This window comes from Nyctereutes procyonoides, unplaced genomic scaffold, assembly GCF_905146905.1.
Source record: "Nyctereutes procyonoides isolate TBG_1078 unplaced genomic scaffold, NYPRO_anot_genome, whole genome shotgun sequence".
Lineage (NCBI taxonomy): Eukaryota > Metazoa > Chordata > Mammalia > Carnivora > Canidae > Nyctereutes > Nyctereutes procyonoides.
In genome coordinates this window covers 4,737,407-4,759,364 of record NW_026575129.1, presented here as the reverse complement: position 1 = coordinate 4,759,364, position 21,958 = coordinate 4,737,407, and the positions used below count along the sequence as shown (strand labels likewise).

The following is a 21,958-nucleotide window of genomic DNA, read 5'->3' as shown; positions in this document are numbered from 1 at the left end:
AGTAAGACTTGCCTGCTCAAACATTCATAAAGGGAGTAGATAGCTCTAAATATGAATTATAGCTTCGTATGCTTAACTACAGAAAGGGGTCTTGAGACTGATTTGGGCACCAAGCCTTATGATTTGAAGTAAAACATAAGATACACAGCCATCAGAGTCAGCACACTATAACTTTCCACCCATAAATATAAAATTATCATGTTCTTTGAGGAGAATTCTACAACGGATTAGAAGCAAGTCATACACTATCAAACTTTGCATATCCTTTCAGTCACAAGTCACTAGATATATGTGATAAGCTCAGAAGCCAGGGATCATACTAAATTGAAAATTCCCTAGAAGAAAGGCATACACAACAGGATATTAATTAACACTAAAGAAGAGATTTTAGAGAAAATAGTATTTAAAGCTTAGTTGTTTTTTTTTAAAGCTTATTGCTTTGAACAAGATTAAAAATCTGCTTTAAAATCTTTCCCCAAAATATAAAATAAAATCTTTGCTCAGAGTTATATATCCTACTATGAAAGATATCTAAGGGGGCACCAGGGTGGCTCAGTCAGTTAAGCATCTGCCTTCAGCTCAGGTCATGATCCTGGGGTCCTGGGATTGAGCCCCACGTTGGGCTCCCTGCTCAGTGGCAATCCTGCTTCTGCCTCTGCCTCTCAATTAATTCTTTTTTTTTCACTCAATTAATTTCTGAAGATTTTGCCATTAAATGAAAAGATTTTTTTTCATTTTAACGGAGAAAAATGATGACATGATCTATCCCATCTCAAGACACCCAAATAATTTTCAAGAAGAGAAAGATATATCGAGAGACGACATAAGTAATAAAAGTGTTTGAAAGTAAGTAAATACAATTTGCATATAATGCCTAGAAAATGAAAGTGTATTATAATCATCAAAGGAGAGCAGCCTCGGTGGCCCAGCGGTTTAGCGCCGCCTTCAGCCTGGGGTGTGATCCTGGAGACCCGGGATCGAGTCCCATGTCGGAACTCGACGTGGAACCTGCATGGAGCCTGCTTCTCCCTCTGCCTGTGTCTCTGCCTCTCTCTCTCTGTGTCTGTCATGAATAAATAAATAAATAAAATCTTTTTAAAAAATCATCAAAGGAGGAAGATTCCTATTTTGATGGAAGAGGGTTTCAAGGAAGTTTTTAAGATTTTTCAAATTCATCTGACAGAGAGAGGGAGAGAGAGAGAGAGAGAGCAAGAATGAGCAGGGGGTGGGGAAGGGGTGAGGGCCAGAGCAGAAGCAGACTTCCCTCTGAACAGGGAGTGGACATAGGCCTTGATCCCAGGACCCTGGGATCATGCACTGAGCCTGAGGCAGATGCTTAACCAGTTGAGGCACCCAGGTGCTCCTTAAGGAAGTTTTTCTTTGCGGGTGGTTAGAACAGATGACTGATTTTCAGGCAATTTTTTGACAGCCAATGGTTATCTTGCACTCAAACTGCTCGCAACCAACTGAAGAGTTGTTAGCATTATTTCTGAAAGTAACTTAAAACTTAGAGAAATATGGGGCTCCTGGGTGGCTCAGTTGGGTAAGTGTCTGACTTTGGCTCGGGTCACGATCTCAGGGTCATGATCTCTGGGTTGTGGGATTAAGCCCGATGTAGGCCAGGAGTCTGCTAGAGATTGTTTTCCTGTTCTTCTGCCCCTCTGCCCACTCATCCTCTCTCTCAACACAAATAAATAAGTCTTTAAAAAAATTTAGAGAAATATATATAATATACACAAAACTTAACAGTGGTTATCCCTAGAGAAGAGAGCATAAGCTACATTTGGTTTCTATACTATGTATTTTAAAGTCTTTAAAATTTCCAAGAAATATGAATTTTTATTCACAGAAAATGAAAGCTATAGGAAAAATTGTTTAGTTTTCCTAAAAAAAAATTAACATATAGTCAAAAGTTGGTCCCTTGTTATTTATAAAGTTAATACAAACTGACAGGACTGGCTCCATAATTTGTGGTGCCTGGTGCAAAATGACAATGTGGAGTCTTTTGCACAAAATTATTGAGAATTTCAAGATGGTGACAGTACAGCATTCCACCAAATGGGAGGCATTTTTAAGTGTAGGGCCCAGTGTGACCGCACAGGTTGCGTGCCGATGAAGCCTGCCTTGCAAATTGGTGAGAAAAACATGAAGTCTCTAGTATAAAATGGACAAAGGAGATGAAAATGCAATTTACAAAAGACAATGTACAAATCACTAGTACATAAAATGTTCAAACTCACCACCACAGAAATACAAATTAAAATAACATGCTATTTTTATATGCTAATTAATTGAATTTAAATTTTAAAATATTCTTTTTAAAATGGGCCAAAGACCAACACTTTGCCAAAGAAGATAGATAGTAAACAAGCCTATGAAAAGATGCTCCATTTCATATGTTATCAGGGAAATGATATTAAAGCAATAATGAGGTTCAACTACACACCTATTAGAATGGCGAAAATCAGGAACGCCAATAACACCAAGTGCTGGTGAGAATGTGGAGCAACAGGAACTCTCACTCATTGCTAATAGAAATACAAAATGGTATAGCCATTTTGGAAGGCAGTTGGTAGTTTCTCACAAAAATAAACTTACTTAGGTGCAGCAATTGTGCTCCTTGGTATTTACTCAAAGGAGTTGAAAATTCATGTGTACAAAAAAAAAAACCCTTCACATAGATATTTATAGCAGCTTTATTCATAATTGCCAAAAGTTGGAAGCAACCAAGATGTGCTTCAGTAGGTGAATAGATAAACATGTTGTGGTACACCAAAACAACGGAATACTATCCAGTCCCAAAGAAAAATGAACTAGCAAGCCATGACAAGACATGGGGAAATCTTTTTATTTTTTTAAGATTTTATTGGGCAGCCCTGGTGGTGCAGCGGTTGGCACCGCCTACAGCCCAGGGCGTGATCCTGGAGACCCTGGATCAAGTCCCAAGTTGGGCTCCCTGCATGGAGCTTGCTTCTCTCTGCCTCTCTCTCTCTCTCTCTGTGCAAAAATAAATAAAATATTTAGAAAAAAAGATAAATATTTTATTTATTTATTCATGAGAGACAGAGAGAGAGAGAGAGGCAAAGACACAGGCAGAGGGAGAAGCAGGCTCCTTGCAGGGAGCCTGATGCGGGACCGATCCTGGGACCCTAGGATCACGCCTTGGGCTGAAGGCGGATGCTAAACTGCTGAGCCACCCAGGTGTCCCGACATGGGGAAATCTTAAATGCATATTACTAAGTAAAAGAAGCCAATCTGGAAAGGCTACAAACTGTATGAATACAACTATATGACATTTTGGAAAGCACAAAACTATGATGACAACAAAAAGATCAGTGGTTGCCAGGATTTGAGGTGGAGAAACAATGAAAAGGCAGAGTACAGAGAATTTTTAGGGCAATGAAAGTACCCTATAAGATATTGTGTATGGATAATAATGGCACAATACTATAATGTGGATATAATGACATGATAGCTACATTTCATTATGTACTTGACCAAACCTATAGAATGTACAACACCAAGAGTGAACCCCACAGTAAACTATGAACTTTGGGTGATTATGATGTATCAATTTAGGTTCATCAGTTATAACAAATATACCATTCTGGTCAGGGATGTTGATAATAGGAATGGCTATGCATGGGTAGCGGCCAGGAGCTTTTGGGAAATCTCTATACCTTCCACTCAATTTTGCTGAACCTAAAACTGTTCTCAAAAAAAGTCCTAAAAAAATAAAAATAATAAAAATTTCAAAAAATTTTTAAATTTTAAAATGTCCTAAAAAATTAACTTGGGGGTACCTGGAATGGCTCAGTCCATTACAGCGTCCGACTCTTGATCTCAGTTCAGGTCTTGATCTCAGGTTGCCCAGCATGGAGCCTGCTTTAAAAAAAAAAAAAAAAAAAAGATTAAATTGGGATGCCTGGGTGGCTCAGCGGTTGAGCTTCTGCCTTTGGCTCAGGGAGTGGTCCCAGGTCTGGGGATCAAGTCCCTCATTGGGCTCCCTGCATGGAGCCTGCTTCTCCCTCTGCCTGTGCCTCTGCCTCTCTCTCTGTGTCTCTCATGAATAAATAAAGTTGTTGAAAATAAGTAAATAAAGTCATGAAAACTATCTTTGTACATTAGAGATGCATGACTAAGCAATTAAAGAATAAAACACAGTAAGCTAATAAATATTTTTAATAAAGAGATTACTATAGGATTATCACCTTTGTGGGCCTACTTTCAAGTCAGACTAACATAAAATACCAGCACACTTAATTTCTAATCTGTCATAACTGTAGAATTCATGATTATATAAATAAAAATAAATAATATTAAAATTCTGGTCAGATTTTTTCAAAGAAAAAAAGTGTGGGAAGGTACCCCTCAGTTTTTTAGATCACCACATCAGTTGGTCTGAATGATGAGAAAATACACCGTTGGGGAAAGGGGAATTGCAGGAATGTGAAAGATGATCAAATGCAACAACTCTTGGGGATGAGAGTTGGGAATAAGAGGGAGAGCATTTAGAAAAGGTAGGGCACTTGGCTAGCTCAGTCAGAACTGTATAACTCATGATCTCAGAGTCATGACTTTGAGCCCCAGGTTGGGTATAGAGATTTCTTGGATAAATAAACTTAAAAAAAAAAAGAAAAAAGCAAGTTAGGAGGCTCCTGTTAGAAGGGGAGGGGCAAACAGAGTTGGCAGGTACACTATTCTCAAAATGAACAGTGACTACCAAATAAGGCAGTTACCATATAAGGAAGGTTTTTTTTGTTTGTTTTTATAAGGAAGGTTTTATGAATTAATTCATTTCACATGCTTACCATAGTAGGCACTCAGTAAGAATTAACTATTATTACTATTGATGGTTATATTTCTTATTGTGAATTACCATTAGCACTCCTGCAGATACATTAGTCTCTTGTAATTCTGGTTAAGTGTGCATTGGTGCCCTCTAGCCCAATCTCATCTGTATGTTCTAATAGACTGTATTTCTGAGGCTATAATACTAAGGACAGGATACTGGGCCATATTGATGTTCCATTCGATTGCTACAGTATGCAAATCAGAATTTTATAAAATAAGAAACAAAAACTTAGCAAATACAAAATTTATACTCATTGATTCTTTTGTTTGTTTGTTTTAAGAGAGGGAGAGAGGAGGAGGGCTCAGGAGGGCAGAGGGAGAGAGAATCCCAAGGAGGCTCTAGGCCCAGTGCAGAACCAGACATAAAGCTTGATCTCATGATCCTGAAATCATGGCCTGAGCCTAAATCAAGAGTTGGATGCTTAACTGACTGAGCCACGCAGGCACCCCACTCCTGATTCTTAAATTTAGTGCCAAAGATCTCAATGATAAGGATTTAATTCTGAAGTTGACAAAAAAACAAACAAAAAAAAACAAAAAAACCCTGCAATAGTTTAGTAGACCTTTAGAAGTATAATGATATCTGTTTCATATTTTGAGTTGGAGTTATAATTGAATTTCATTAAATATGTATAATAATGGGGAACAAATCTTTGAAATCAATGATTATTACTTTTGCCACCTAATGGCATAAGAGTTGAGAAAGAAACAAACAGCCCCTTACATCTGGGAGCTGGCTTGTATTCACAGTTACATCATGGTATTGTTCTCTTCTTCAACATAAACAATTTCACAGAATATCAACATCATATATTTTAAGGACATTCTGTGACCATGATGGATCTAGACAAAAACTAGACCTTGCCTTAATCATGTCTGAACATAAACAAAACATGAAATTGTCCAAACTTCAAAATGTCAAACATCTCCTATCCTGGTTAATATGAGTGACTGCTGCTTCTTTATCAATAAAAGCTTTGGCGTGGGTCTCATGTTCCCTTCTCCTAGACAAGAGTTGTTAAGATACCCAATCATTGAATTACACCCACTTCCTAACAGTCCCCAATTCAGAATAAATTCTCGCTTGCTCCTCCCCCAACCCCCAAATCACCAAACACAGTCCAGGTCCTATAAGTTTTTTCTAATATCCCTGCCCTGTGACATCCCTTAGTCTCCTGTCATTTCTCTATTTTCATATTAGTCTCTCTTTTGCTGTAGCAATGAGCAACAAATCCAATTACAAATATATTCCTGGTGGTTTTTGGCTGAAAGTCATCGACATTGTAATATTTAAAATACATTTACTAATTTCTAATGTGCATTTCACTTTGGCTTTAACAAAACAAGCAGAAAAAGGTACATTCAGGAACTCAGATTTTGACTTTTAGTCCTTTCATAGAAATAAAATGATAATCCTATGACAATCAAATAGGCCTTTCTTCTAAATTAGTTCACATAAAGTTTAACTATAAACTATAAATTTCTGAGAACAGCAATGTTCCAAAATAGAGCTACAGCAATTCCTACCTGTTGGTTACAGTCATCAGCTGCTGCTTCTTTTTTTTTTTTAAGATTTTATTTATTTATGCATGAGAGACACACACACACACAACAGAGAGGCAGAGACACAGGCAGAGGGAGAAGCAGGCTCCATGCAAGGAGCCTGATGTGGGACTCAATCTCAGGTCTCCAGGATCATACCTTGGGTGGAAGGCAGGGGTTAAACCACTGAGCCACCCAGGGACCCCCACTCATCAGCTTCATATGCAAAATCGCTCATACGAAGAGCCAATTCATCGCACTTCTTCCTGACTATGAAGAATCTGTCTTTAGCTATAACCCAAACTTATGCATCACTAATTTTTCATAGTGTTAAGATAGTTGTTGGTTAGGTAGGAAAGTAATCACACAAGAATACATAGCTGAGAGCCTACTGTCCTCTTATACCAAATACTATTATTTAGTATTGGTTCTTGTAAGAGCCTTTTCAGTGCTCTGAGGATAGTCACATTTGTAATGTCCACAATACAATCACTGAAGATCCTTAGGAAGAGTGATAAAGCCCTAGTACATGCAACATTCCAAAGATCCAAAAGGCAAATAACCAGGGGTTAGGGGCAATAAATAAGATGACATAAGATAAGCTTATACACTGAGTAAAGTTAATCAACAAGTTCTTGTGGTTATCAGAGCCATGGCTATTTTCCCTGTAGCTCTGTTCTAACCAATAGAACTGGCTCTAGACTAGATAATTTGTAGCAAGGGTGCTTTCTTCTAAGAAAATTATTTTAGCTGTTTTTCTTGAAATATAGTTGTTTTAAAAGATACATATGCTACTTACACAAAAATACTATTGAATCCTATGGTCAACTGCAAATCTAAGAATTACAAATTATGTTATTTTTTTAGGCATTGAATTCCTTGTTTAAAATGTTTATTATAGGGGCTTCTGGCTGGCTCAGTCAGTAGAGCATGCAATTCTTGATCTTGGGGTGGTGAGTTCAAGGCCCATATTAAGCACAGGGATCACTTTTTAAAAAGTGTTTATTATAGTAAGATCAATTAAGAAACACTGAACAGAGGGGATCCCTGGGTGGCTCAGCGGTTTAGCACCTGCCTTCGGCCCAGGGAGTGATCCTGAAGACTGGGGATCGAGTCCCACGTTGGGCTCCCTGCATGGAGCCTGCTTCTCCCTCTGCCTGTGTCTCTGCCTCTCTCTGTGTGTCTCTTATGAATAAATAAATAAAATCTTAAAAAAAAAAACCAAAACACTGAACAGGGGCACTCAAATGGCTTGGTCTGTAAGAGCACGTGATTCTTGATCTCGAGGTTATGAGTTTGAGCCCCACATTGAGTGTAGAGATTACCTAAAATCTTTAAAAGAAAGAATAAACATTGAGAAGAAAACTACAAATACTTCACAGTTACATGTTTCTGGTATTTTCTCCATACAAGTTACATATGAATGAAAAATAGTTTGTTCACAAATAATGTGGTGTTCAGTGTAAAATATTTGGAAACATGGAAAAAACACGCCACTCTGTAATTTAAACTTCTTAAAATCACAAGATTTGATTACCATCCAAAATAATGAAGCTGTAGGGACGCCTGGGTGGCTCAGTGGTTGAGCGTCTCCCTTTGGCTCAGAGTCCCGGGATCGAGTCCTACATCGGGCTTCCTGTGGGGAGACAGCTTCCTGTCTCTGCCTCTCTCTCTGTTTCTCATGAGTAGATAAATAGAATCTTAAAAAAAAAAAATAATGAAGCTGTTGATGATGAAAGTGGTGATTAGTTTTGAGAGCGACCAATAAATTGGTCAAATACATTAGAACTAGAAGGAATTCCTTAAGTGCTCCAAACTTTCAGTTAGAAACATATGAGATTCTTCCTGGAATGATTTTTAGCAGTTATATCTCAAATTAGACCAAAGATTACAAATATTAATGATTACACAATCATTAATATTCGATTTAGTATTATATCCAATGTACAAATTTCAATTACCACATGAAATAATAGAAATTTAAATTTCTTCCAAAGAAAGATTCTTCCAAATATCTTCCAAAGAACCTGAAGTCATTTCTGAAGTCAGCCTATGCATGTTGGTCAGAAAAATAATCATTAATTCCAAACAATTGTCACACCATGATAATTCACTGAATCCTCTGTTCCTTCAGGGCAAAAATATCTATTGATTATCTTTCTGATTTTCACTGACTCAACCACAGTGCTTTTTACATAGCAGGTACTCGTGAAGTGGTGAAGTAATAAATGAATAAAGAGTAATTTCACTTGTTTTGTGACGGGCATTTAAATTCTGGGTAGCCTAGTTACATTCCTTATATTAACCCTATTTCTAGGCAGATATTAATTAATGTTAGACATTAAGACCATGGCTTGTTATAAAAGAAAAGCTAAACTGTGATAAAGAATTTTTCTGTAGACAATCCATAAATTATACGTATTATACACAGGTAACCAAAAGTTGAATATACAGCACGATTACACCATGTAAAATAAAATCAACAGACAAAAAGCCTGGGAAAAATACACTCAATTTTTAATTATAGTTGCCTTGAATGATGGATATGTTGCTGAGCTTATGTTTACAGATTCTGGAATGAGGGATAGCTATATTTTTAGCATTTTTATAGTAGATATTACTTCAATATCATTATGTAAGCTCTGTGAGTCACCCATAACGTATTTTAAGAGACATGATGAAATAACATTTTTCTTCATTATCTTTCTCTAAAGCAGATTTTCCTTCTCAAGTAAATTAAATTATTCCTTTTTAAAGAGATTTTATTTATTTATTTATTTATTTGAGAGCAAGATAGCGCAAGTGGGGAAGGTCAGAGGAGGAGGGAGAAAGAATCTGAAGCAGACTCTGTGCTGAGTGCAGAGCCTGACTCGGGGCTCCATCCCATGACCCCTGAGATCATGACCTGAGCAGGAACCAAGAGTTGGACACTTAATTGACTGAGCCACCAGGCACTTCTAAATTAAGTTATTCCGTTACAGTTTTTCACATAGTGTATTTTATGTAAATTTCTCCCCACTTGTATCATTTTTTAGGGTCACCCTGAATTCTAATTCAGTTCTCGATGGTATCAGGTATCTGAACTAATTTTGCTTCTTTAGTATGTCTAAGTATTTTCACAAGTTTTGGTCCAAATGTCTATTGTCTATAATAATTACAAGGAGTATCCATTGCCATGATCCCAGTTCAAAGTTGTGGTCACCATAAGTAAATAACGAAGTCAATAAAATTCAAATATCAGTAGGATGTAGTTATAAATCTGTCAGGTTTCTATTTTTCTCCATTCACTAAGTGCTCAATACAAAAACTTTTTCAAAAATATAAGTTTGTAGGGCACCTGGCCGGCTCAGTCAAGAGGAGCTGTGACTCTTGATCTCAGGGCTGTGAGTTCAAGCTCCACATTTGATATAGAGATTACTGAAAACAAACAAATAAACAAACTAACTTTTAAAAATATAAGTTTGAAAAAATAAAAAAATAAAAAAATAAAAATATAAGTTTGTTTTCACATATAAGGTGGAATACAGTACAGATACGCCATCAAATCTCTCTATATATAACCTTCTGTGTATAAATACATATACCAGATATATATACTATACTTAACATACTTACAAAAAATACACTATCAAGCAAATATGTATTATTTTATGGAGTGTCTGTACTGAATGCTTGAAAGCTGAGTTCCAAGAAACTCTCATGAGGGCTCAAAAGGCCACAGATTCTAGCTGACTTAGAACAACAAATCTATGTAGAGCACCACCAACTGTTGGCAAACTAATTCTCCTGTCAGTCATCACTTACAATGGAACCAGAAAAAGAAGTGAAATTCAAAACAGTTATTCCGGGCAGCCGCGTGGCTCAGCGGTTTAGCCCCGCCTTCAGCCCAGGGCCTGATCCTGGAGACCTGGGGTCGAGTCCCACGTCGGGCTCCGCCTGCTTCTCCCTCTGCCCGTGTCTCTGCCTCTGTCTCTCTGTGTCTCTCATGAATAAATAAATAAAATCATAAAAAAAACAAAAACAGTTATTCCCTCCTGCCCCTCCCCTCCCCTTCCTTCCCCCCACTAAGCTCTACACCCAACATGGGGCTTGAAGAGTACTACCCAAGATCAAGAACTGCATGCTCTTCTGACTGAGCCAGTCAGGTACCCCTCAGTTATCATTTTCTTGAAAAGATATTTTGTGAGAGAAAATGCTGACACAAAGAACTAATTCCTGAGTTATACAAATTATACTGGATAGGTTATTTTAAAAAATCAACTGGATGGAGCATGTGGCTGTCTCAGCTGGTAAAGCATGTGGCTCTTAATCTCAGGGTCATGAGTTCAAGTCCCTTGCTTGATGTACAGCTCACTAAAAGAAAAAAAAGAAAGAAAGAAAGAAAAGAAAAATTCAAATAAAGTTAGTCTATTGTTTGCTCATCCTCACCATTGTAGAGACCAATCAAGTTTCTCAAAACTTTGAGAGCTTTTTAGAGTGCCTAGGTGGCTCAGTTGTTAAGTGTCTGCCTTTGGCTGAGGTCAAGATCCCAGGGTCCTATGATGGAGCCCTCAGTTGGGCTCCCTGCTCAGCAGGGAGTTTGCTTCTGCCTCTCCCTCTCTCCCTCGCTGCTCCCTCCCCCCCACCCCTTCCTCTCTCTCTCTCTCTTTCCGTCTGTTTCTGTCTCAAATAAATAAAATCTTAAAAGAAAAAAAGAGAGTCTCTCCCTTTCCCTTTGCCCCTCTTCGACCTCAGGCTCTTTCTCTTAAACAAACAAAAAAACTGACTTAAAAATATGTATAGTAGGGATCCCTGGGTGGTGCAGCGGTTTGGCGCCTGCCTTCGGCCCAGGGCGCGATCCTGGCGACCCAGGATCGAATCCCACATCGGGCTCCCGATGCATGGAGCCTGCTTCTCTCTCTCCCCTCTCTCTCTCTCTCTCTCTCTCTCTCTGACTATCATAAATAAATAAATAAAAATAAAAAAATTAAAAAAATATGTGTAGTATTTTACAGTTGAAGGAAATATAAAAAAAGAAAAACAATGAAAAATGATAAATAGTAATATCATAAAAATAATTATGTAAATATTATGTTGATTTATTTTTATTTTTTAAAGATTTTATTTATTTATTTATTTTATTTTTATCTTTATGTAGTCACAGAGAGAGAGAGAGGCAGAGACACAGGCAGAGGGAGAAGCAGGCTCCACGCACCGGGAGCCCGACGTGGGACTGGATCCCGGGTCTCCAGGATCGCGCCCTGGGCCAAAGGCAGGCACCAAACCGCTGCGCCACCCAGGGATCCCAAGATTTTATTTATTTATTTGAGAGTAAGAGTGAAAAAGAGTGTGTGCATGAGCAAGGGGAGGGGCAGAGGGAGAATCAGGCTCCCCACTGAGCAGGGAGTCCTATACGGGGCTTGATCCCAGGACTCTGGGATTACAACCTTAGCTGAAGGCAGATGCTTAACCTGCTGAACCATTCAGGTGCCCCATTACTATATTCATTTAAAATACATAAGGCTTTAGGTGATTAGTTTTATTAAATTTCTGAATTTAAAGATCTTAGATTAGGGGTGCCTGGGTGGCTCAGTGGTTGAGCATCTTTGGCTCGGGTTATGATCTTGGAGTCCTGGGATCGAGTCCCGCATTGGGCTCCCTGGAAGGAGTCTGCATCTCTCTCTGCCTATGTCTCTGCCTCTCTCTGTGTGTCTCTCATGAATAAATAAGTAAAATCTTAAAAAAAAATAAAGATCTTAGACTAGTAGGAAAATATACTTTTTTGATTATATATCATAATGGACATCAGTCAAAAGTTCTAACTAAAGATTTCAAAAGCCATCTCCCCATGCTCATACATATGCATTTAGTTCATTGTAATTTCTACATTATTACTTTTCATATACATATAGCCCAGTTTAGCCATTTTTTACTGATAGACATTAGGGCTTGTTTCCCACAGAATAGTAATATTACAAAGATTATTACTATATAGGTCTACTTCTCCTTGTGTACAAGAGTTTATAAGAAGTAAAATTCCCAGGGTCACCTGAGTGGCTCAGTTGGTTAGGTGCCCAACTTTTGGTTTCAGCTTCGGTCATGATCACGCGTTGTGGGATTGAGTCTCAAGTCAGTGAAGATTCTTTTCTGCTGCCCCTCCCCCAATGTGTGCTTAAGCCCTCTCTCTCAAATAAATAAATAAATAAATAAATAAATAAATAAATAAATCTCTTTTAAAAAACCAAAAAACAAAAAACCGGTAAAATTCCCAACTGTAGGTAAGTGTATTTTCTTTTTTTTCTTAAAGCTTTTTCCTATGAATATGTCAAACACACAAAGGATACCATATGATGCCTACATATGATGTAAAGAATAATACTTAACGTTATATCAGTGTGTCTACTTCTCTACTTAATAATGTTTGGGCTAGGGATCCCTGGGTGGTGCAGCAGTTTGGCACCTGCCTTTGGCCTAGGGCGTGATACTGGAGACCCGGGATCGAATCCCACATTGGGCTCCCAGTGCATGGAGCCTGCTTCTCCCTCTGCCTGTGTCTCTGCCTCTCTCTCTCTCTGTGACTATCATAAGTAAGTAAAAATTTAAAAAAAATTAAAAAAAATAATGTTTGGGCTATAAAGAAAATAATTTTTTAAATTTTAAAATCATATTTTGAAATATTATTTGAGCAATTAATTTTTAAAATTTAAAATATTTTTTAAATTTAGAATTAATAATAGTGAAATATTTACGATCCATATCCAAAGCAATATATGTTGGGACAGTTACAGGTTTTTTTGTTTTGTTTTGTTTCAGTTACAGGTTTTTAATACATTTTTGAGGAAACAAGAAAAGTAAAAAACAGTAAGTGTTCAAGTCAAGAAATGGAAAAAGCACAACAAAACAACTGAAAAAAAAGAAAATCAAAATAAGGAAAAAAATCACTGAAATGGAATTCTAAAAATAATAAAGAATATTAACAAACTCAAATCCAGTTTTTAGAAAAGATTATTGTTTTTCTTTCACCAAGAAAAAAAGAAAAGATACAACTAAAAAAAAAATATTTCCCCAGAACAGTCTAAGGAACACTAAACAGTACTTTTCTCTTAAAACTTAAAAAAATCTCTAAGGGGCACCTGGCTGGCTCAGTCAGTACAGCATTAAGACTCTTGATATCGGGATTGTGAGTTCAAGCCCCTGCTGGGTGTAGAACTTACTCTAAAAAAAAATCTTTAAGATCAAAACAGAATGCAAACATCAACACTAAGTTCCTTATAAAATGAAGTTTAAAAAAAATAAGTTTCATAACAGATCAGTGCCTGTCAAAATGATGTACACTTCCCTGTGAGAGAAGATTTAATTAAGTATGGATTAGTGGTTAGTGGTTTCCTTTAGAAAATTGTGTAACTGTTAGAAAACAGAACAAAATGAAACACTCAAGTGACCCTGACACTCCGATGATGAATGTTTGAGGCCTTTATTTATGGTAAGAAATATTTAAAAAATAATTTTGTAGGGGTGCCTTGCTGGCTCAGTCTATTAAGCATGAAACTCTTCATCTCAGGGTGGTGAGTTCAAGCCTAATGTTGGGTGAGGAGTCTATTTAAAACAAAATAATAATAATAAAATAATAATAATTTTCTACATCAATCAATTTTGCGGAAGAACAAGATAATGATGATAATGTGATAATGATAGATCCACTTTTTTATTTCATTTTGATCTGGTAACTTTCACCTTTGTGTAACATCTTTTTTTTACTTTGAAAAATATCAGTGACCTTGTTGAATCACTATAATGTACAACTGAAACTAATAAGTATGTTGACTGTATTGGAGTTAAAATAGGGGAAAAATATCAATGACCTCAACTTGTTATATTTCAAAAAATTTAAAAGATTTATTTATTTATTTATTTTAGGGAGAGATAGCACAAGAGGGAAAGTAAGAACTTGGAGGGGCAGAGGAAGAGGGAGAGAAAGTTTAGCAGACTGCACACAGCACAAAGCCCAAGGTGGGACTTGATCTCATTACCTTAGCTGAAACCACAAGTTGGTGGCTTAACTGACTATGCAAAAAGTTATAATTTATTTCAGCAACAATTTCTTTCTTGGCAATATGAACCACATATCTGGTAAAGTATGGAAAGTAACTGCATGTTTTATTAGTCAAGATGGCTGGAAAATAGAATAGTGTAGATAGTTGTTTCCATTCAAAGGAAAGTCAAAGAACTATGATTCTTTTAGTACCTACTGTTCAACTGTAAATTTTTGAGTAGGAAGCAGTATTCCAATTTGTATATTCAGTATTTCCAACATATGAAAAATTTGTATGCCTTATACTTCATTCATAATAGAATATATGGTGGAGATTGTGATTGTCTTTGTGTGTTCTTCATATTCATTTTTATTTTATCCTGAATATACACATGAGATTTTTGTGTTTTTTTTTAAAGACTTTATTTATTTATTCATAGAGACACAGAGAGAGAGAGGCAGAGAGGCAGGCAGAGGGAGAAGCAGGCACCATGCAGAGAGCCTGACATGGGACTCGATCCAGGGTATCCAGGATCATGCCCTGGGCTGCAGGCGGCGCTAAACAGCTGCGCCACCCCACCGGGGCTGCCCCACATGAGGTTTTTTTGGATCAGAGACAGATGATTATTACTTACCTAATAATAATTGCGCTGGTTCCCCTCGCTTCAATTCTTACCCCTGAAGAGATGCTATGAGAACCAGATGTCACCCTACATGCAAAGGGTCTGTACTGTAAGTGAGGAAATGAGTCTAGGTTTTTGTTTGTTTGTTTGTTTGTTTGTTTTTGAGTCTAGGTATTTTTGTAGGAAAGAAAGGCAGCTGTCCTCCTCTTCTTCTAAAAATAGGGAGAAAAAAATTCTTTACTCCTCGAAGACAAGATAGAAAGAATCCTTGTTTTCTCCCTCTTTTCTAATGTAAATAAATCTCTCCAGGGGCCAGAGTAGCCCAAGTCTCCAGCTTTATAACTCAGAGATATCTCCAGAGACCCAAGTTTCACCCCAACTTGAAGTGAAAATAGACATCTCAAAGCAGGTATATTTTTCGAGTTCTTTTCTTCTTTTTAAAGATTTTATTTATTTATTCATGAGAGACACAGAGACAGAGGCAGAGATCCAGGCAGAGGGAGAAGCAGGTTCCATGCAGGGAGCCTGAGTGGGACTGGATCCTGGGTCTCCAGGATCAGGCCCTGGGCCAAAGGCCGCACTAAACCACCGAGCCACCACTGAGCCACCCGGGCTGCCCTCTTTTGAGTTCTAATTATCTATGCAGTTCTAAATTATCTCTATAGCTTGCTTTTAGTCCAAGATTTCAAGGTTCCATAAAACTTGCTCAGAAATCCCTAATGGTGTAGAAACTCAAAAATATTTTCTCAACACCTCACAGGGCTCCAAGATTACTTCTTCCTTCTGCCTGGGCAACGTGGCTGCCCAGATAAAAATCTCATTTCCCAATTGCTTTCAGATAGATGTGGCCTTGTAGCAGATTCTTTCAGTTATCCTCAAACTGAGAAGGTATTGATTTCACCTTCATTCCTAAAGGATATTTTCACTGGGTGAATCATTCTAGGTTTACATTTCTTTCAGTTCTTGAAAAATGATCATTTCCTTCTGGCCTCCATGGTTTCTGATAAGAAATTTGCTGTCATTTGGATAATTATTCCCTTACGCCTAATGAATTTTTTTTGAACTGCTTTCAAGATTTTTACTTTGTCTTTAGCTTTGAGAAATTTTATTTCAGTGCCTTGATCTTTGAGTTTATACAGTGAACTCCAATTTCTTGAATCTGTAGCTTTATGCCTTTCACTAAATTTGGGGAATTTTCAGTCATATATTCATTGAATACTTTATCAGGCCACATGCTACCCCTTTTTGAGGATGACTCTGATGACACCAATGTTTGATCTTTTGTTACTGTTCCACAGATTCTTGAGACTGTTTTTTTCCCCCAGTCTATTTTCTTAATTATTCAGAGTGGGTAATTGTCTTATCCTCAATTTCACGGAATTTTTCCTCTGACATCAACATTCTATTTTTGAGCACACTCAGTGAGTTTTACAACTATTTCCATTTGTGTCTTCTTTATATTTTCTATTTGCTGAGACTTTCTATTTTTTTTCATTTGTTTCAAATGTGTTTGTAATTGCTCAGTGATGCATTTTTTAAAGTTTTTATTTTATTTTTTTTAAGATTTTATTTATTTATTCATAGACACAGAGAGAGAGAGGTAGAGACACAGGCAGAGGGAGAAGCAGGCTCCATGCAGGGAGCCTGACGTGGGACTCGATCCCGGGTCACCAAGATCACACCCCAGGCTGCAGGCGGTGCCAAACCGCTGCACCACCAGGGCTGCCCTCAGTGATACATTTTTATAATGACAACTTTGAAATCCTTATCTGATAATTCATTTTTTAAAAGATTTTATTTATTTATTCATGAGAGACACAGAGAGAGAGAGGCAGAGGGAGAAGCAGGCTCAAGGCAGGGAGCCTGATGTGGGAATCGGTCCTGGGACCCCAGGATCACACCCCAGGCCAAAGGCAGGTGCTAAACCGCTCAGCCACCCAGGGATCCCCTTATCTGATAATTCTAATATCTGGGTTATCCCATTGTTGGCATCTGTTGTTGTTTCTCATTCAAGGTCAGATTTTAATGGTTCTTGGTAGGATGTATGATTTTTCTACATGGGTATTTTAGCATTATGTTATGAGGCCCTGGATCTTATTAAACTTTCTGTTTTAGCAGGCCTCCCCTGATGCTGTGCTAGCAAGAGAAAGGTATAAAAATCTAGGTCACCCATTAGGCCTCCATGACATTCCAATCTACTGGAGGAGGGGGTCAGGAAGGACCACCCTGTTACCCTCAAGTGGGGGTGGGACTTCAGAGTCCCCACTCTGCTTCTTCTGTAACATCCCAGAGGAAAAGGGGGCGGAGTGCCTCATTACCACCAGGCAGAGGTGAAAGTCTAGGCTCACCACTCAGTATTTGTTGGTGGGAGTGAGGGTGGAGGCATGACATTTTTCATGCATGGCTAGAGTTGTCCCCTTCCTGTCCTTTACCTGTCTCTTTCCTCATCCTTTGCCAAGGGACAGCAAGAGAAGGGGATTTTTTTGTTTGTTTGTTTAGGTGCATTGGCATTTCTGGCATTTCTGGGTTGTGGACTCTTCCAACACTCTATCCAGGATATACAAGACAAAAAGAAAACCCAAGGAACTTAACAGCATGCTGTTCCTGAAGTCTCAAGGTCTCTGGTCTCTGGATAGTCCATCACATTCTCTCCATCTTTCAGGGTCTCCAGTTCATTTAATACATAACGTCCAGGGTCTTTACCATACTTAATGGGAGGAATAGTAAGAAATGCATCTGCTGTGTTTTTTTCTGGAATCAGAAGTCTAGCTCCCTTTTTTTTTAAAAAAAAGATTTTATTTATTTATTCATGAGAAACAAAGAGAGAGGCAGAGACACAGGCAGAGGGAGAAGCAGGCTCCCTGCGGAGAGCCAAAGGTGGGACTCGATCCTGGGACCCCGGGATCACGCCCTGAGCTGAAGGCAGCTGGTCAACCACTGAGGCACCCAGGCAACCCAGAAGCCCAGCTCTCTCAATAGAAAATACTGCTTTTTCCCTTGGGTAACTCTACTATCCCCACCTGGAGGAATGGGAGGAATTTTGCCAACACAGAACAAAATCTAGATATACATCTGTTCTTCTAAACCAACTGACATATCCTTCGCCAAGGGCCTCTGCTGCTTAGTATGCCCACTGTTCACTAGTGGAGGAGCAGGAGAGGAATATTATGAAAAATAGTACTTAGGGAATGGGGACACTTATGAGAAGAGAAAAACCGCTCTGGGTTGGTTTATCAGCATTTTTTTTCTTCTTTACGTCACTACTTCCCACACTTCAGTAGATAACAGGAAAAGGAAACATGCATTTCAAACATGAGCTTTAAAGGTTCACAATAAAAGGGTCATATACTTTTTCCTCCCACAATTCCCCTTATCCAGTAAATGATTAAATAAAACAAACTTTTCATTTTTATTCTAGTTTTTATTTAGATCTTTATTAATTGGAGCTATAACTTCTCCCTCTTGGTTACAGTGTCATAGGATCTCTAATAAATACAAAAAACAAACAAATTGTACGACAGGTTATGGACTTGATACTGGCACTAATGGTCATGAAACACCAAACTTACATAACTACTGAGGTAATGAATAATCTAAGTGTTAATCTTCTTGTTCTATGGCTTACTCTTGTCAAACCAGCAGATCTATCCTAGGTTTGATGATTGATTATGCCTAGAGTTGATGTATTACAGTTTTTGAAGAATTGCCTTTTCTTCTACTTTTGGTATTTTCTAAGTTAGGCTGCTGGATGATTTTTCCACAGGAGCTCCTCTTGCAATATGAGTATTGAAGTGGTTATTAAGCGCTTTCTTGCTACCAGCATCCAGGCCTCTGTAGAATTTGTCTTTTTTCTGAAATGTACCCTCTTTTTCTTGCATTTTTGGCTTATGCTCTGCTGATAGCTTCTGTTTTTTCCTGTACTTTTCACCGTTTTTCTGAATTGGCTTCTCTTGCAGAGTTCCCTCTTTCTGATGATGGAGTTCCTTGAGAAGCTCTATTCTCTGCTGTAAGATCTGACATTCATTTTCCAGCAAAGCTGAAATCAAATGCAATGAATATGTGTCATGTTCCAGTTTTTTCACTTGTTCCTCCAGTTCATGCTGAGCTGACACCTTCTCATTTGATTGAGTTTGGAAATGTGCTCCATTATTTTTAAGAGTTTCTTGTATATCTTTCTGAGATTTCTGATATGTTCTTATTAGTTCACTGAGCTCAGCATGTTGCACATTCCAGTGTTCTGCTTCCTGTAGTAACTGCTCCATGTTGTTCCTAAGTTTGATATTTTCTTCTTGAACACGAGGGAGTCTATATTTTGCTTTTTCCTTACTTAACTGAGTTTCATCAAGGGCTCTGTTTTCTTCTGAACAATTTACCAAATCACTTCTAAAGACTTGTACCGTGTCCTTACAGTTCTGGTTTTCCACTATCATCTGTTTTTTAGCATTCTCTTCTTTCTCTAGGTCTGAGCAATCAAGCAGGTTGTTCAATAACACTTCATTTATCTTATCAAGTTCTCTGATTTTTTCTTTAAGTTCTGACACATCCTCAGAAATACTGATTTCCTCAAAAGAATCTTTGACTTCTGTGATCTTTTCTTCATTACTTGTCACATTTTTAATGATATCTTTAATATCTTTTAAGAGATTTTCAAACTTCTGTGCAGTCTGTTGTTCAGCTGCTTGATGGTCACTATTGTTTGAGGAAGGGAGAAAACACCAGGAGACAGGAGGAAGTGATCCAATTTCAAATAAGGCAATGATAATCCTAGGGCCCAAAGACTCTTGATTGAGACCGGGAGTTGGCTTAAGAGTTTTGGAGAGGGTGGACACTTCCATCTCAGCTGAGTTAGGAGGGGCTGGTGATTAGAGCATGTGGCAAGCAGAAAAGCCTTAGAGATTCCAGAGTGAGAAGGTGGTAGTCCTCTGTGCAAAAGGGTAGAGAATGTGGAACTAAGCAGAAGTCGAGAGACCAGAGTTAAGGTCTGAAACCAAGGAGATGATGATTAGGTGAAAGGTGACATTTCAGATGACCTAGGGGGGAAGGAGGGTGAGAAAGGGGACCAGGAGCTAGGGCTCCATCTGTCCTTCTCCAAGCTGGTGTCTATTCCCTGACCCTAGCAACCAGGTCTTTATTTTGTCACTGTACTATCATAGCCTATCTCCAGCTTCTGTTTCTTTTTGTCACAATAGAAGCCCCTTAAACCCCTGCCCAGTGACTCATGAATCAAAACTAACCTTGAACTATTCCTAGTCTTCTGCCCAGAAAGATCTTTATGCCTGTCCTTTCCCTCCCTACTTTTCTAGGTTTTTATTCAACTTGTTCTAACTGTATTCCGTGACCCCCTATGTCATTTCCACTACTTACAAACCCAAACTCAACTGAAGTATGTTTTGTTTTGTTTTGTTTTGTTTTACCACTGAAGTGCATGGTGTGAGAAATCTTCCCTGGACTTTCATAGCACCTGGAGCTTATTGGTCCCATTCTAGGAGAGATGTTACCATAAAAGAAAGCAGAACCCAAAAGTATTGCATGTTTTTGTGAGTTTAGAGAAATAATTTAAAAAATCGCTCCATTTGAAAATATTTTATTGCAGGGGAATCCCTGCATGGCTCAGCGGTTTGGCGCCTGCCTTTGGCTCAGGGCGCAATCCTGGAGTCCTGGGATCAAGTCCCGCATCGGGCTCCCTGCATGGAGCCTGCTTCTCCCTCTGCCTGTGTCTCTGCCTCTCTCTATGTCTATCATGAATAAATAAATAAATAAATCTTAAAAAAAAGAAAAGAAAATATTTTACTGCAGTAAAAAGAGAATATCTGAATGGTTTCTTAATGCAATCACAAACTGGGACTTTTCTTGGCTTCAAATACAAGCATCCTTTAAGACAGGTTAAGTAAAAGCTTGCTCCTGATTCATTTACAGGTGATATAAAATTGTAATCATTTAATCAATTTAATCAATTAAATCCTGTAGTGGGCTACGTCTATTAGCCTAAGAGTCAGGACCTTGAGAATATTAAATTCAAAGAAAATATTCCTTAAGTGAGCCTTTTTCTTGGCCTTCAAAATCTTGTTAGCAAGTACTTTACTAACTACAATTTTACTTCCAATATTAAGGGGAAACTCACACTCTAGTAGGTTTTGTGGATTTTTTTTTTATTTGCCTTAGAGAAAACAAGCTTATGCCTTTTTCTTTCATAGCTACCAACTCACTCTGCCTTTAATTTCCCTGAGCCTCGTGCTCATCTTCCAGCCGGCTGGGCTCAGAGCTGTTGCCTCTTGGCTGTCTGAAGATAATAGCCATCTTTCTTTTCTACTTGAAGAAGGAGCACCTTTTCTAATTCATAGAAGCTAGTAATTGCCCTTTTGCTTTCATTCTATGTCTTAAGTTCCAAATTTTGTTGCTATTTCACCTTTGGCTCAAACCATCACTTAAGATAATGTTTTAATCTTCACAATAAGGGAAGTTTTTTTCCCTGATTTGGTAATTAATTTCTGCCTTTTGCATTGTAATCAGAAAATAAAATATTTCTACCTTTTGAAATTGATATTTTCTCTTAGATTAATTATCAGTGTTCATTTATGTTTCATGGGTACTTGAAAAATGTATTTTTTGTTACTATGCTTGTGGCTTTTCATGCTTTTGGACATAAATCTGATATTACCTTTGTTTTAAATTTTTTTGGAAACTGGTTTGAAGGTGGCTTGCTCGAGATACTGAGATAATATTTTTTCAGCAAAGGAAGATTTAAATATTTCCTTCCTCCTTACAGGTATAATGAATTTCAAATAATATTTCTGTTAATTTTGCTGAAATTTGAGTTCACTATACATGCTGAAAGATATCTGGAGTGGTGTCTTTTTTTTACTGACCCATATTCTCGGTGGGTAACTATGAAAATTAAACAGATTTAGACTGTCTTACAATTGCTGAC

At 37.9% G+C, this 21,958-nt stretch overlaps 1 protein-coding gene across 1 annotated transcript; it reads right to left on the bottom strand.

The window, feature by feature from the left end:
- Nucleotides 1-18,761: 18,761 nt before the first annotated feature.
- Nucleotides 18,762-19,865, bottom strand: SPZ1 (spermatogenic leucine zipper 1). The gene has a single exon (XM_055342207.1). The coding sequence runs from the start codon at nucleotides 19,863-19,865 to the stop codon at nucleotides 18,762-18,764; it is 1,104 nt and encodes a 367-aa protein (XP_055198182.1).
- Between the last annotated feature and the right edge of the window lie 2,093 nt (nucleotides 19,866-21,958).

Excerpts from the sequence above, each read along its gene's own strand:
- SPZ1 (XM_055342207.1), bottom strand. The coding sequence starts at position 19,865 with ATGGAAGTGTCCACCCTCTCCAAAACTCTTAAGCCAACTCCCGGTCTC.